We start from the raw sequence: 17,500 nt of genomic DNA, 5'->3' as shown, positions 1-17,500 counted from the left end.
TAATGTATCCCAATTGAGACATCGTGGAATAAGCTAAACTTCTCTTAATATCTCTTTGAGCAAGAGCTAAGGTAGCTCCTAATAGTACCGTTATTACACCTATCAAAGATATGATATTCATTATGTAAGGTATGGCTATGAAAAGAGGAAGAAGCCGAGCTACAAGAAAAATTCCTGCGGCTACCATAGTAGCCGCATGTATCAGAGCCGAAATAGGAGTGGGTCCCTCCATAGCATCAGGTAACCATACATGAAGTGGGAATTGCGCAGATTTAGCAACTGCACCGAGGAATAATAAGAAGGCACAAAGCGTAGCAAATGAGGAATTCATCTCATTGTTATTAATGATCGAATCATTGAATATTTCGAATAAATCCTGAAATTCGAAACTACCTGTTATTAAATAAAAACCTAGGATTCCTAATAATAAACCAAAATCCCCCACACGATTGGTCACAAACGCTTTTTGACAGGCATTTGCTGCAATTGGTCGGGTAAACCAAAAACCTATTAACAGATAGGAACACATTCCCACTAGTTCCCAAAAAATATGGATTTGTATCAAATTGGGACTAGTAACTAATCCCAGCATCGCTGTATTGAAAAAACTCATATAAGCAAAAAATCTCAAATATCCTCGGTCATGAGACATATAATTATCACTATAGATAAGAACCAGGATTCCAACAGTAGTGATTAATATCGACATAATAGAAGTAAGTGGATCAATCAAGTAGCCGAATTCTAAGGAAAAATCACTAGTGATGCTCCAAGACCATAGATATTCATAAATTGAGCTACCATTGATTTGCTGGATCGCCAGCTTAGTGGAAAAGACCATAACTATACTTAACAATAAAACAGCGGGAAAAGCCCATATACGACGAATATTTTTTGTTGCTGTCGGATTAAGCAGGAGTTCCAATCCTATTAACATAGTAACTAGAAGCGGAACGAAAGGTATAATCCATGCATATTGATATGTGCGTTCCATAACCATAATAATAAAATTAAATCAAACCTTTTTCCTCTATTTTCTTCTAATTAATTATATTAATTATTGTTCCCAATTCACATTCATCACCAGTTCTTATTTATTTTTTTTTTTAACACAAACCAAATAAAGGATACGAAAGGAATATTCTTTTTTATTATCTCCGCTCTTCTCGACTATTTAAAATTTGACCCAAGGAGTTACAATTGAATTGGTCAAATGATATAATTAAGGCAAATTATTGCTTAATACTAGGGGTGAAGTAATTATTAGCTTTTGATATTGGGATCATGAGATCCGCAAATAACTCAACCCAACAAGATCTTTTATCCAAAATCATTAACTAATTTTAAATTTAATTTGAAAACTGATTGATTGGGCTTCCACCAGAACTTGTGGGAAATTCTATGATACTTTGTAACCTCCCATATGGGTGAAGTAAGAAGGTGAGTAAGAGGTTACTTAAATTGCCTTAATCAGTTCAAGTATGTTCAAGTAATGGATCATTGAACAAAAGTATTATTCGAATCGTGGGGGGCGCTATGCTTTAATGGGATCAATTGGTAGAGAAAATCTTATTGTTTTATCTCATGTAGGTAATTAATTTCTGGTTATTGTTATTAAAATGTTATTACGGACGGTAGGTATATGTAGGTTATATATATGGTCTATTTGAAATAGACTGAGATAGGAATTGTAACCTTTATTTTATTTTATTTTTCTTTTTTTATATTATTTATCTGCGGGGGTCGATTTCATCGGTAGTTGATACCATCGATCCTAATGAATGGAGATATGAAACAATTAGTACAATTTTCTTTCTTCTGAGATTTTCATTGTATGCAATAATAATGATAAATGAAATACTTCAAAAAGAGAAAAAAAGATAACTATTTTTTTCTATGAGAGTTATTACCTAGCGAATCGAATCTCCTTTCTTTTTATTCTCCAACTTGAGTTTGAGTCCCCTAGCAATAATTTAGTTTTAGTCCCTATTATATGCTATATGCGCATAATTTGTATGTTATGAAGAAAATCTATAAACTAAATAATAGATATATGAATAGATAAAGAATTATGATCTATTTTGAACAATACATGTCTTTCACATTCAACTTAGAAAAGTTCATTTTTGGCATGGCGGTTCCAAAAAACGTACTTCTATATCAAAAAAGCATATTCGTAGAAATTTTTGGAAGAGAAAGGGATATTGGGCAGCGGTAAAAGCTTTTCTTTAGCTAAATCCATTTCTACCGGTTATTCAAAAGGTTTTTTTTGTACGACAAAAAAAATGAAATAAAAAAAGCAAAGAATAAATAATAATGTGATAAGAAACCCTTCAAATGATCTAAATCAACATCAATCAATGATTGGATTAAATTAATGATTCTGTATCATATATTGGGCCCTCAAAATGGCACTTATTTTGTGTTTTAAAAGGGCGTTATTAGACGCAAGATACAAGGTTCAATATAGTGAATAGAGTGCATTTTTTATATGATTTTGCGAGATGGGGATTGCCATTTTCCCCATCGATTCACTATTTTCCCCATCGATTCACTATTACTAAGCTTTAAGGTAGCTAGTAACAATTTATGGAACCTTCAAATATTGACTTGAATGGGCTATTCTTCGATTGATTCAATAATCATCTATTGCAATTGCATTGAACCTCTCAATATCGACGATTGAATATGCATGAGTTAGGTATTACTTCGAACAAGCCGCCATGGTGAAATCGGTAAGACACGCTGTTCTTAGGAAGCAGTGCTAGAGCATCTCGGTTCGAGTCCGAGTGGCGGCATTCTCTAAACAAAAAAAGACCAACGGATCCTTTAATTCGATACCATATTTACATTCGGTAAATTAAGGGAAGGGTCCCTTTTTTATATAAAAAACACTAAAAAAAAAAATGATTGTTTATGATATTTGCAACTTTAGACATATATTAACTCACATATCTTTTTTCGATCATTTCAATTGTGATTCCTACTCATCTGATGACCTTGGTCTATGAAATTGTAGGACTATGTTGATTCGTCAGAAAAGGCATGATAGCTACTTTTTTTCTGTATAACAGGATTATTAGTTACTCGTTGGATTTATTCGGGAACATGTACCATTAAGTGATCTATATGAATCATTAATGTTCCTTTCATGGAGTTTCTCCCTTATTCATATAGTTCCATATTTTAGAAACTATAAGAATTTTTTCAGTAAAATAACCGCCCCAGCGCTATTTTAACCCAAGGCTTTGCCACTTCGGGTCTTTTAACTAAAATGCATCAATCCGCAATATTAGTGCCTGCTCTCCAATCCCGTTGGTTAATGATGCACGTAAGTATGATGTTGTTGAGCTATGCAGCTCTTTTATGTGGATCATTATTATCCATAACTCTCCTGGTCATTACGTTTAGAAGAAAGATAGATATTTTCGGTAAAACCAATCATTTATTAATTAGTTCATTTTCTTTTGATGAGACCCCAATACGTGAATTTTTCGTTTAGAAATTATCACAGGTATCAATTGACTCAGCGATTGGATTCTTGGAGTTATCGTGTCATTGGCTTGGGTTTTACCCTTTTAACTATAGGTATTCTTTCAGGAGCAGTATGGGCTAATGAGGCATGGGGATCTTATTGGAATTGGGACCCCAAAGAAACCTGGGCATTTATTACTTGGACCGTATTCGCGATTTATTTACATACTAGAACAAATAAAAGTTTGCAAGGTGCAAATTCAGCAATTGTGGCTTCTATGGGATTTCTTATAATTTGGATCTGCTATTTTGGGGTCAATCTATTAGGAAGAGGGCTACATAGTTATGGTTCATTCACATTAAACATCTAATTGAAGAAAAAAACTGCAGAATACATAGAAAGATTGTACACATACCCTTTCATTCTCATATACCCCTCTCATATACCATAATATTATTAACCATAATATTATTATCTCATTTATACATTATATGTATAAGGTGAAAGATATATATGTAATCAGAAATATCTGTAGTTAAATAATAAAAACTACAGATATTTCTGATTACAATTTCCTTCATTTAATTGCATTTTTGACTTGATAGAAGGAAAAATCTTCTTTTCCTTTTGATTGGTCTAGCCAACGATTGATTTGTTTGTAAACAGCAGTGCAGGATTATTGGATTGGATCTTCTGTGCTGCCCATAACCATAAAAAAATCCATCCATGAAAGCTACCCATGAAAGTAATTAGATAGAATAGTTTCTACCTTGTCAACTGATAGTGAAAGAACGAAATCTGGATAAATACCAATACCTATTATAGGTAAAAGGATACACATCAAAATAAAGATTTCTCGTGGTCCAGAATCCACAAAGTGAGACTTGGGAACATTGAATAACCTGTATCCATAGAACATCTGGCGTGACATAGATAATGAATAAATAGGAGTTAATATCATTCCAATTGCCATTACAAAAGTAATTAGTATTTTTGACATTACAAGGTATTTTGGGCTAGTAATTATTCCCAAAAATATCACAAATTCTGCAACAAAACCACTCATTCCTGGTAATGCGAGAGAAGCCATTGAGAAGCTACTGACATCGTAAAGATTCTTGGCATTAGTATAGCTATTCCCCCCATTTCGTTAAGATAACGAAGACGTATTCTATCATAACTTGTTCCTGCCAGGAAAAAAGTGCAGCACCAATAAATCCATGAGAGATGATTTGTAAAATAGCTCCATTGAGTCCCGCATCGGTTATAGAACTAATTCCTATTATTATGAAACCCATATGAGATACGGAAGAATAGGCTATTCTCTTTTTTAAATTGCGTTGACCAAGAGAAGTTAAAGCTGCATAGATTATTTGAATAGTCCCTACTATCATCAACCAAGGAGAAAATATGGAATGGGCGTGGGGTAATAATTCCATATTGACCCGAACCAACCCGTATGCTCCCATTTTTAATAAGATTCCAGCTAGAAGCATACATGTACTGTAATGCGCCTCTCCATGGGTATCTGGCAACCATGTATGTAAAGGTATGATCGGTGATTTGACAGCATAAGCAATAAGGAACCCAAATAAAATATTATTTCCAATGCCACGGGATACGATTGATTAGCTAATGTTTCAAAATTTAATGTTGGTTCATTGGAACCATATAAACCCATACCTAGAACTCCCATTAAGAGAAAAATGGAACCTCCTGCAGTGTACAAAATGAACTTTGTAGCTGAGTACAGACGTTTCTTTCCTCCCCACATGGATAAAAGTAGGTAAACAGGAATTAATTCTAATTCCCACATGATGAAAAAAAGTAAGAGGTCTCGAGAAGAAATGATCCTATTTGACCACTGTACATTGCTAACATCAGGAAATGGAACAATCGCGAATTTCGGGTAACTGGCCAAGCCGCTGAAGTAGCTAAAGTAGTGATAAATCCTGTCAATAAAATGGGTCCTATAGAAAGTCCGTCGATTCCGAGTCTCCAGTGAAAATCAAAAATATTTATCCAGTTAAAGTCTTCTTCCAATTGGATTAATGGATCGTCCAATTTAAAATGATAACAGAATACGTAGGTCGTTAGAAGGAGTTCAAATAAGCAGATACAGATAGTATACCATCGAACTACCTTATTTCCTCTATGAGGGAAAAGAGCAATTAAGGAACCCGCGGATATGGGCAAAACAACAATGATTGTTAACCAATAAAAATCACTCATAGTAAAGACAAAATACACTTTGATTTGACCAGAAAAACCCGCGCTCGGATTTTTTTATTTATCGAGTACGGGTTTTTGTCGGTAAAGAGGAATCAAATGGATTCAAGGGGAGTTTTTTGTAACGTATTAATAAGCTAGACCCATGCTACGGGTTGTCTCATGCCATAAATAAACCCGTATACTTAAGAAATCCGTTGGACAAGCAGATTCACATCTCTTACAACCTACACAGTCCTCCGTTCTTGGTGCGGAAGCAATTTGCTTAGCTTTACATCCGTCCCAGGGTATCATTTCCAGGACATCTGTAGGACACGCTCGTACGCATTGGGTACACCCTATACATGTATCATAAATCTTTACTGAGTGTGACATTAGATCTATTAATTTTTTTGGAACGTCATAAATTTTCGGTCTGGTAGCTTTAGTAAATGATTAAATATTTTGGCACCAGACGAATCGGTGATTAGACCATAAAGTTTTGTTAGAAATCTATTTCTGATCTGTTCATGAGATAGGCCCAAGATACTTTGATCTCTTATCTTTCATCAAACATGGTCATATCAGTCAATACACGTTTTGCTAATCTATAAATGAATTATAGTTATATATAATAAAGAAAGAAAACGTATAAAATTTATTGTACTCTTATTCCTAATCCATGCTTATGATCCATTGATCCATAACGTGAGTCGAGTGTCTATTTACTTCTACAGAGTGACATAACGTATATGTCTTTATATATTTTATTTGAGTAAAGGTTCCGACTACCGACTATTTTTATTTATTCAATAAATTTGATTGATTGATACGAGTTGATTTTCTGTTACGATAGATCGAAGAAACAATAGCTGGTCCAATAGCTGCTTCGGCGGCTGCAATAGCGATAACAAAGATCGAGAAAACGTCTCCCTTTAATTGGCGACTATCAAATAAATCAGAAAATGTTATGAGATTCATATTAACAGCATTCAGTATAAGTTCAAGACACATAAGTGCTCTAACCATGTTTCGACTTGTGATCAATCCATAGATACCAATAGAAAATAAATAGGCACTCAAAACAAGTACATGCTCGAGCATCATTGACCAACTCCTCGTCAATCTCGATTCATTTCAATATAAACAACAATTCAACTGATTCGATTAATTAAATGAGAAGATTCTACTGAATCTAATTCAATTATCAATCCATATAATATATATAAGAAATACAGTACCAAAAAAGACACTGAAATGGGTCGTCGAACTAACAAAAACTTTGAAATATGTCTCATGAACAATATTCCAATTTAGGGTGGACAGATAGATGCGATAACAATTACACGGAGGTTGCTTTATTTTATTTGGTTGGTTTGTTATTTCCAATTCTAAGTATCTATTCCCGGCGAGCCATAGCAATTGCGCCCACTAAGGAAACTAAAAGGATTATAGAAATCAGTTCAAATGGAAGATAAAAATCTGTTGATAAATGAATCCCAATCTGTTGAACATTACTTGTCAGGTCCTGTTCTATGATCTGGTTTGATCTTGTAGTCCAAATAATCCCGTACCATGACGTGTTTGGGATAGTAGCAATTAGTGAAAAAAAAATACTTGTACAAACTAGCGAAGTGAATCCATCTCCGACAGTCCAAAAATGAAAAGAATTGTAATATTCTGAACCATTCATAAACATCACAGCAAATAAGATTAAGACATTTATGGCTCCCACGTAAATAAGTAGCTGCGCAGCAGCTACAAAATAAGAGTTCGATGGAATATAAATAAAGATATACAAACAAGAACCAATCCCAAGGAAAAGGCAGAATAAATTGGATTGGTAAGTAATACCACTCCTAGACCTCCTACTATAAGACCTGATCCCAGAGATACTAAAAGAATATCATGTATTGGCGCAGGTAAATCCATTATGTGTTAAATAAGCGATAAATAAGTCAAAATATCTCATGATCTTACTGGTCGGGAAAAAGTGGGTTACCCTTTTTTATATCTAATAGTTCTTACCCCAGCGTGGTGTGGGTTTATGTAGATTGAGTTAATCAATTGAACGGGCCAATCTTGCTTTTGTCTTTAGTCGAAACAGAGTTCGTAATTTCATATTTTTAATTAAACAAATAAGGGCTATGGCTATAATGGCTATATATATTTATATATTCAAAAAGTAGTTATAATCCTCACAAATCTAGTTATTCTTTGTCTGACATGAAAGAAACTTACCTACTTTTGATCAAAACTTAGTCTTATTTTTAATTTAATTGGTAATCGTTCTTGAATCAAGGGGTTTCTCCATAGATATTTTTATTGGAGTTGAGTTCATAATTGTTCGAACTGTGTAATCTCCAATTACAGACATTGGTAACCGACCCAAAGCAATTTGATTATAATTTAATTCGTGACGATCGTAGGTGGAAAGTTCATATTCTTCAGTCATTGATAACAGTTTGTGGGGCAATACTCCACGCAATTACCACAAAATATACAGATTCCGAAATCAATACTATAATTAAGCAATCGTTTCTTTCTAATATCTGTTTCTAATCGCCAATCAACAACAGGTAGATCTATCGGACATACGCGAACACATACTTCACAAGCAATGCATTTATCAAATTCAAAGTGGATTCGCCCACGGAAACGCTCTGATGTGATCGATTTTTCATAAGGATATTGAATAGTTACAGGTAAACGATTTGCGTGAGATAAGGTAATCATGAAACTTTGACCAATGTATCTTGCAGCTCGTACTGTCTGTTGACCATAATTCATGAACCCAGTCACCATAGGAAACATATATCGTGATATCCATGAATAATTTGATGTTTCTTTCTCTTGCTTGAGAGAGGATAAGAATCTGGAATATCCTATTCTGTTATAGCGAAACAAGTTGGGAAGAAGTTGTCAATAATAGATTACCGAGAGCAATAGGTAAAAGAGATTTCCACCCAAGATTTAATAGTTGATCCATTCTCAGCCTAGGTAAAGTCCATCTTGTTGAGATAGGAATGAACAGGAACAAATAAGCTTTAGCTAATGTAATGAGGAGACTAATTGTTGTTCCAAAGACTTCACTAGTTTTATTTATTTCGAAAAGTTCAGTAATTGGTATATATGGAATAGGAAGATTCCACCCTCCCAAGTACAGAACTGTTACGAATAATGAAGAAACTAGTAAATTGAGGTAAGAAGCAACATAAAATAAACCAAATTTGATACCTGAATATTCAGTTTGATAACCTGCTACTAATTCCTCCTCGGCTTCCGGTAAATCAAAGGGCAATCTCTCGCATTCTGCTAGTGAAGAAATTATAAAAACTATGAACCCTATAGGTTGACGCCAAAGATTCCACCCCCAAAAACCATATTTTGACTGCGCCTCAACTATATCAACCGTACTTGAACTGTTAGATAATCATAGTCGATGATAACATCACTGTTCCCATCTCTATTCCAGAACCGTACATGAGACCTCAGCTTCATACGGCTCCTCAATGGTCACGAATAAATCTAAGGTATGCTTCGGTATTACATCGGCATACCATAGGAAAAAAGAAAGATGAATCAAAATGCTCATAAGTGAACTAGACCAGTGGGATTCTGTCCGCGATAAGATAATAACAAATAAAAAGTACACTTCTGAATCCATCTCATCCTTTATTCTTTTTGCTGAGTTTCTTGTTCAGTAATAACTTAACTCGATCTTTCCATAAGATACAATAAATAGTCAATCCATTTTTCCTTCCTGTTCTTCTCTTCTTTCTCAGAAGGACTATACTATATAAATAAAGGATTACTTCGTTCCTGATAGTTATTTTTAAATCAGTGGATAGGAGCTATACTCTGGATCGGGATCACGGGGAAGTACTTTTTGATCATTTCTACCAACTTCAAGCCCTCATTATGACTCCTTTTATGTAATGTCAAAATATCCGTTTGGATACGTTACATTATCTCCATTACTAATCTTTTGTGTACCTTGGTGTTCCTAACCGTCCACTCAGTTTTGGTGGATCCTCGGTATGGTAATAAATACAAGAGTAAAATTCCATACAGTTGATCTTTTGCGCCCGCTTCAAGTCCTGATGGCTAATCGATACTTGGGGTAAACAGCTTCCGCTGCTTATGTTTAGCTCCACTTTACTCTCGTACGTAGGTAATGAGACTCGATCTTCTTACTGCGAATTCATAAGCAGTTTTGTTTCACTCATATAACTATCTGGTTTAGTTCATAGATCCCAGTGATGAATAAAAAAGAGTTCTATCTATATATTCAATCAACCAACTTCTTTCCTAGAAAAAGCAAAGAAAGAGGTAGGAGTGCGTATTCCAACGAATCACACGTAGAGATATTGATAACACACATGGAGTTAACGGTATTTCATAACTTATAGATTGAGCAGCAGCTCGTAAACCACCTGAAAAGGAATATTTATTATTTGATCCATATCCGGACATAAGAAGTCCGATAGGGGCAATACTTGAAATAGCGATCCATAGAGAACACCTATACTGAGATCGGTTAGTACAAGGTGATGGCCAAAGGGAATTACTGAATAACTCAGTAGAATTGATACGACCGCTACGGATGGGCCGACACTAAATAACGAATATCTCCTCTAGATGGAAGAAGATCTTCTTTGAAAAGTAGTTTGACCCCATCCGCTAGAGCTTGAAGAATGCCCAGGGGGCCGGCATACTCAGGACCAATTCGTCGTTGTATCCCTGCAGATATTTTTCTTTCTAGCCACACAATTACTAATACCCCTATTGTGATTCCCAATACAAGAGTAACAATAGGTACAAGTAACCATATGAGCCCATAGGCCTCTTTTGAGGATTCCGATCTGAAAAAAGAATTGATAGCTTGTGCTTCTTCAATTATCATTTCAACGATCAACTTCTCCCATAATGATATCTATACTACCTAGTATTGTCATAATATCAGCCAATTTCATTCTTTTAACTAGCTGAGGAAGAATTTGCAAATTGATGAAACCGGGTGGACGTATTTTCCATCTCCAAGGAAAAACACTATTATCTCCTATCAGAAAAATACCTAATTCTCCCTTTGGGGCTTCTACTCTCACATAAAGTTCTTGTTTTGACAATTCAAAACTGGGAGAAGGCTTTTTACTAATGAATCGATATTCAAAGTCGTTCAATTCTGAATCTTTTGTTCCAGCAAAGCGTCGGAATTCTAAATTTTCATAAGGTCCCCCCGGAATTCCTTCCAGAGCCTGTTGAATAATTTTGATGGATTCCGTCATTTCGCCAATTCTTACTAAATAACGAGCTAATGAGTCTCCTTCTTTTGCCATTGGACTTCCCAATCGAATTCATCATAACACTCATACCGATCGACTTTACGAAGGTCCCATTGGATTCCGGAAGCTCGTAGCATTGGTCCTGATAAACCCCAATTTATGGCTTCCTCTCCCCCAATAAAACCTACCCCTTCAACTCGTTCCAAAAAGATGGGATTGCGCGTAATAAGCTTTTGATATTCAACAACTCCCGTTAAAAAATAATCGCAGAAATCTAAACATTTATCTATCCAGCCATGAGGTAAATCAGCAGCTACCCCCCCGATACGGAAATAATTATGCATCATTCGCATACCTGTGGCAGCTTCGAATAGATCATATAACAATTCCCTCTCTCTGAAAATATAGAAGAAAGGAGTCTGCGCACCGATATCGGCCATAAAAGGTCCAAGCCATAACAAATGCGAAGCTATACGACTCAACTCCAGCATAATTACCCTAATATAGCTGGCTCTTTTAGGTACTTGAATATTTCCCAATTCCTCAGGTGCATTAACGGTTATTGCCTCCGTGAACATAGTAGCTAAATAATCCCAACGTGTTACATAAGGTAGATATTGTATAATTGTTCGGTTTTCCGCAATTTTTTTCCATTCCTCTGTGTAAATAACCCAATATGGGTTCACAGTCGATAACATCTTCGCCATCTAGAGTAACAATGAGTCGAAGAACACCATGCATTGACGGGTGGTGAGGACCCATATTGACCACGAGGAGGTCTTTTCTTGCGTCTGGTACAGTCATATGTTTTTATTCTCCGATTCCAATTCATTATTCCATTTCTCCGATCCCAATTCATTATTCCATGAATTCCTGAAAATGAAACGAGGTTCATCCAAATTCAAGATCTAATGAACCGAATAACTCAAACGAATTTCCAAACTAACCAGTTTTTGGTTCTCGAATACCCAATTGACCAATTAATTCCCTATAACGCACTCGATTTTTCTTTGATAAATAAACCAGCAGTCGTTGGCGTTTCCCCAGAATTTTCCGCAGACCCTCTGAGATAAATAGTCTCTTCTGTGCAGTTTCAAATGTGAAGTAAGTCTCTCTATCTTATTGGTAAAATTAAATACTTGGAATTCAACAGAACCCCTTTTTTCTTCTTGTGGAATAACGGATATGGGCGAATTCTTTACCATACAAATAAATTCTTCTCTTTTTTCTTTTTGTTCCCACGGATATAAATCTTCCCAATCAAGAATAATAATACCATTTATTTTGTCTGGTGTACACAATAATCTGGATTGATTCATATATTACTCTTTTTTCTATCAAACAAATCAAAATGAATATGAATAAATAATAACAATAAATTTATTCAGATACAAAGGGATGGTATATTCCTGGGCTCACGAAACAGAATGAAAGGGAAAGGGACCTAAAAAGATTCTGTCGATTCATTCCTAGGTCCAATTGATATGTGACTGAATCTTGTGTATCAGAGTCTAACTGACTGAATCTTGTGTATCAGAGTCTAACTGACTGAATCTTGTGTATCAGAGTCTAACATAAGGTATGTATTTATTTGCATGTTCTCATATACCAGGCGCGTGATAAAGAGGGAAATTGATTGTAACATCAGCGAATTCCAAATTGCTTATACATATGGATCCTTGACATACTGAAACGACTCCCATTATTGGTATCAAACCAATAACGATTCATACAGGCTAAATCTTCTAATCGATGAGTGGGCCAAAGAAACACTTTCCATTTTAGAGAGTTATTTGTATCTGTATCAAAATGCTTATCCCTATTTACAAATTTCTCAACCCCTGCGCATTAGTCTTAGCTCTATTGCAAAATACTGGATTCTTATTCACAAGGTTCCTATTTCGGTAATTGAAACGGCTTATAATTCTCAATTCTCTACGATGGCTAGGAGATAAAATATGTTCAGGAACAAGCAAATCATAATTATTATTGTCCCCATTCACACGCACTCCTCCGTGTCGTGCAATCGAGCCATTCAAGTCATTCTTATCAATATGTTTTTTTACCTGGTATCCTCGATTAGTTTGGTACTGAACCTTATGGGTCAATGAAATAGCTATGGTTTGATACATAATCGAAATTCCATCCCATTTGATAGACAAACGAACCGGTTCAACAATAAATATTCCCCTTTTTATCAATTCTGGAAGAGACAAATCCTTATTAATCAGCATTACATCTAGACCCATTCTCCTCTTTGAATAGAGGATATAGCAATTTCATTCGGATTCATAAGTCTAAGCAGTAGACAATATACCTTGATATTATTGGTCATTCTTTGATTGAAAGAATCACCCCATCGGAGTTGAAAAAGAAAATATTTTTTCAAAAATAAGTCTAGTTCCGCTTCCTTCTTGCTCTTGAATTTCTTTTTCTTTCTGCGTTTCTTAATATCTGAACCCGCGGAATTTGCTCCAACATCTTTTTTTTGGTTTCTTATATCAGATATAAGATTTCCTTGGTGCTGTCGTTCTTTCTCGTCCCGGTTCCCATTCTCTAATTCAAGATATCCCTTTTGATTAGATTCTACTTTTGGTTTTGGATTAAATCTTTCTTTTTGATTAGATTCCACCTTTGGATCTATATAAAGATCGCTTGTTTTGTTTCCATGAAAATCAAATAGAAGCAATTTGATTGGTATGATCCACGGATTAGTCTTATATCGATCGTAAAGCGGCACAAATTCTGGTAAGAACCAAGGGCGCAGATTCGATATAGTATGATCTAACATTTGTTCATTCATTCCCATCCAATCAAAAAATAACTCTTTTTGCTTTGTTTGGATTTCTTGATGAATTCTGATATAAAGATAAAGAATATCTTTCTTATTGGTCCCAGTCTTAGTAGTTTTCTTTTTTTTATTAATGAAAGTTCTGATACCCGTACTAGTCCTAGTTTCAATATTGTTTCTAGGGTAAAAATTGGTGATTCTCAATTCCAAATATTTTCTATCTAGATTTGGATCCCTATCAATTGTATATTTATCTTCTAGGCTATCATTTATAGTTGTAGCATAAAACGATTTGTATTTATGTGTATTGTAATTAGAAATCTCTCCGTGCCTGTTTACTTGTAATGGTGATCCATAAATATTGGAGTCTTTCACATCTTCATAATTAAGATATTTATATGATAAAAGATCATATCTGTAGTGTTTTTTAATTTTTTTTTTCGCAACTCGGACTCTTCAATAAGTCCAATTTATATTTATAATAATCCTTTTTACCGGAATGAATTAATTGGTCTTTTCTTCATATGAACCCAATTTTGGTGAGTCGTTATTTTTAATCGTAAAATGCTGATTGACTTTCTTTCTCCATTTTAGAGGTGCTAATCTAGACCATTTGTCATGGGAGAAATTGTATTGATAATGGCTCTTTAACCAGTTTTTCCATTCACTCATTCCAGAATTCCGCAGTTTCTTGTGTTTTGATTCTGAATCAAATATTCCTCGTGTATGGAAATAGTCATGGAAATAGTCTTTTATTCTATCCTTAATAAAAGGATATGTTCTGTAGTAATGAAATATGGATTCTGACTTATATTGTTACTAACTTGGGTTTGCAATAATTTGTAAAACACATAGGCTTGAGACAAAGAAGATAAGTCGCAGTAAATCGGTGAATTACTATCACTACTTATATTAGTAGTATAAGTAGAAAGAGATTTTACAGTCGAAATGAAGGGAATTATATTTGGATTCGTTTCATTAGTATCCTTTTCCTTTATTTCGTCATTGTAAGTGTATCCATTTAAAGTATTTTTTGTTGAGTCAAGAAAAAATTGTGCATTGATCCTGTAAATGTTAGTGATACATAGAAGGATACCCATGTATATTCTTTCAATGAAAGATTTCATAAAAGAGTTCCATTTAGAGATTAATGGGGCACTTCTTCTTTTTTTAGATATTTGAAAAATATGTTTCCGTGATTCGGTTCTTTTATTACTAAAATTTCCCTTGTTAGTACTAATATCTATATCCTCAATATCTGGAGTTAGAGGTTTTTTTTTCTTGTCTTTTCTAATCTTTTCTACTTGATCCCAGATTTTGGTTGTCTTATCAGCCAGATCATTAATTTTTCTTTCTATCAGTGAATCATTTGTCCAATCTCCGGATACAATTATAATGGGTGATTCATGGATGATTTTTTTTGGAATCTTTCTCATTTTGACTTGGTTCTTCATTTTGACTTGGTCATAGACTCGCGTCACTAAGAAAAAGAGTTTCTTCACTTTTCTTTTTATAAATAGAACTATTTTGATAATCCATCTTATTTTTTCGTTGAGAATCTTTAGAAAACCTTTTATGTTGTCTTTTATAATTCTTAGAAAGAAAAAACCTGTCTTTTTGACTTTTCTAATTTTTTTTCGAGTGTTTTATTAATGGGTTCAAAAAAGAAAGGTTTTTTTCGGGGAGAGCCAAAGGGGACTTCTGTTTCCATCCCCCAGATCGTTAAAAAACAGAAATTTTTTTGTTTTTTTCTTAGATCCTTATGATGGGATCGTAGCTTTTTTCTATGCCAAGGTTTCAGAGAGAAAGGAAATAGGATTTTTATCTGAATACCGTCTGTTAACCAATCTTTGGAAATTCTGTTTCCGATAATTGAACACCATTATATGTGCATTTGACATGCATTTCCCTACTCCATTCGGTCAAATCTTCATACCACTCAGGGAATTGAAATAATAACATACGACCAATATTTTTAACTATTATCAATGAAGGTAATATGATGTATTTTCGAGAATCGAGTGGGTTACTAATATGGAACTCCTTATTGCTTGAGCAAATATAATATTATCCCAAGTTTCTGCTATTGCTATCCGTTCCTCCTCCTGTCTTTTATCCTCTTTCTTTTATACTCCTCTTCGTGTTCTTTCTCCATTTTCTCTTTCTCTTTTGCCCCTTCACCCACATAATCAGATGTTTGTATTTTTGGGCTTTTTTCCTCCATCCAATTCCTAAAAATGAGGTTCATCATCCTTGAGATATCAAAAGAAACAAAGGTGTTTTGTCTATTCTGTCAAAAAAAGGGGGGAGTGTACATCTGTTTGAAACATTTCCCAAGTGACTGTTTTACGTCTTTGAGCCCGCATCGACCCTTTGATTATATCACGACGAAAATCTGATTGTTGCGAGTAACGTATCAAGGCCATTTCATGTTCTTCTGCTTGATCACCATTTCCTTTTCCTCTTTGATCACCATTTTTGGCTTGATCACCCTTTTTCTTTTTGGCTTGATCACCATTTCCTTTTCCTCTTTGATCACCTTTTTCGACTTGATCATCACTATTTTTTTCTTGATTACTATCGGTGGTATTACTGATATTATCAGTAGTATTATTGATATTATCATTGGTATTAATGATATTATCAGTGGTAGTATTGATGATATTATCATTGGTATTAATGATATTAGTATCCTCATCGGTATCAGTGTCAGTATAAATTACTACACGTTTGGCTTTTCTTGAACGAATCCCGTGATCCTCTGTGGATTCTTCCTGATCATCTTCTTCCTCCTCCTCCTCCTCCTCTTCTTCAAAATCCAAATCAGAAGTCAGTTTGTATAACCATCGAGGAACCTTTTTCTTAATTTCTTCAATTTGAAGATTACTCATTTTTGATCATTCGGATCAGCTCTAACCATATCGAATACTTTTTCTTCTCCCCCAAAAGCAAATTGTTTGAAACGAGTTCTTGATTTCTCAGCTTCTTCAGCTTCTTCTGTAAATTCACCAATTGAGACTGATGAATCCTCAATGCCTGTAGATAATGATTTTACGTCAAGTTTATATATTTCGTGTTCCAATTCTCGTTCAAACTCTCGATAATCCTTGGAAAAAAGGATACCATGAATCTTATTTATCCAAGCCATTTTGGTAGACCCCCGTGTGGAGGTAGTTGAATCATTCCTAATTGAATATAAATACCCTTTTTTTATTGTTCCACGATAAGGTCCGTTCAAAAGAGGATCATAAAACTTAGGTAAGCATTCTTGTTCCTCTTCATCATTGCACAATCTGGCTCTTTTTTCGACCACATCGAGGATAAGAGATCCTTTGTCTATAGCTTCAATTCGATTTATGAATTCGTTCCTTAAGTTATCTCTTTGTTTTTTAGTGGTCGAAACCCATTCATTAGAGAGGGCCTCCGCAGGTAGTTTTTCCGCTGTGCGAAAAGACATCTTTTTTTGTATCATTTCAAAAAAGTAGACAAACTAGGTGGATATGTGAAAGATATTCTTTGCTTTCCATCACTTTCGCATGTATTAAAAAAATATTGAGACATTTCATTTCTTACAGCATTTGAAAATCGATCATTTTCTATATACCGCAGAGGTCGATTCCATCGTTGATAATCGAAAAGAAGAGACAGAAGGGATTTTTCAATCCATAAAAGTTCATTCTTTTCTTTCTCTTTCAGGTCGAATTCATCTTCTTCCTTTCCATTCAACCAGATCTCCTCTGT

General features: G+C 34.6%; 1 protein-coding gene and 4 pseudogenes across 1 annotated transcript in view; all 5 read right to left on the bottom strand.

Annotated features, from left to right (window-relative positions):
• Positions 1-1,105, bottom strand: part of LOC126409679 (NAD(P)H-quinone oxidoreductase subunit 5, chloroplastic-like) — a 2,813-nt gene extending 1,708 nt beyond the window's left edge. Inside the window, exon 1 of the mRNA XM_050075547.1 lies at positions 1-1,105. This exon is cut by the window's left edge and continues 1,708 nt beyond it. Coding sequence (XP_049931504.1) covers positions 1-1,000 — 1,000 coding nt within the window. The 5' untranslated portion in view covers positions 1,001-1,105.
• A 2,876-nt stretch (positions 1,106-3,981) lies between these two features.
• Positions 3,982-7,464, bottom strand: LOC126409680 (NAD(P)H-quinone oxidoreductase chain 4, chloroplastic-like; annotated as a pseudogene).
• A 2,285-nt stretch (positions 7,465-9,749) lies between these two features.
• LOC126409682 (NAD(P)H-quinone oxidoreductase subunit 1, chloroplastic-like) lies at positions 9,750-10,589 on the bottom strand (annotated as a pseudogene).
• Positions 10,459-12,025, bottom strand: LOC126409681 (NAD(P)H-quinone oxidoreductase subunit H, chloroplastic-like; annotated as a pseudogene).
• A 3,857-nt stretch (positions 12,026-15,882) lies between these two features.
• The window catches only part of LOC126409678 (protein TIC 214-like), a 2,647-nt pseudogene continuing 1,029 nt past the window's right edge, over positions 15,883-17,500 (bottom strand).

Source organism: Nymphaea colorata, unplaced genomic scaffold, assembly GCF_008831285.2.
Source record: "Nymphaea colorata isolate Beijing-Zhang1983 unplaced genomic scaffold, ASM883128v2 scaffold0726, whole genome shotgun sequence".
In the NCBI taxonomy this organism is placed as follows: domain Eukaryota; kingdom Viridiplantae; phylum Streptophyta; class Magnoliopsida; order Nymphaeales; family Nymphaeaceae; genus Nymphaea; species Nymphaea colorata.
This window is presented reverse-complemented; position numbering and strand designations above follow the sequence as displayed.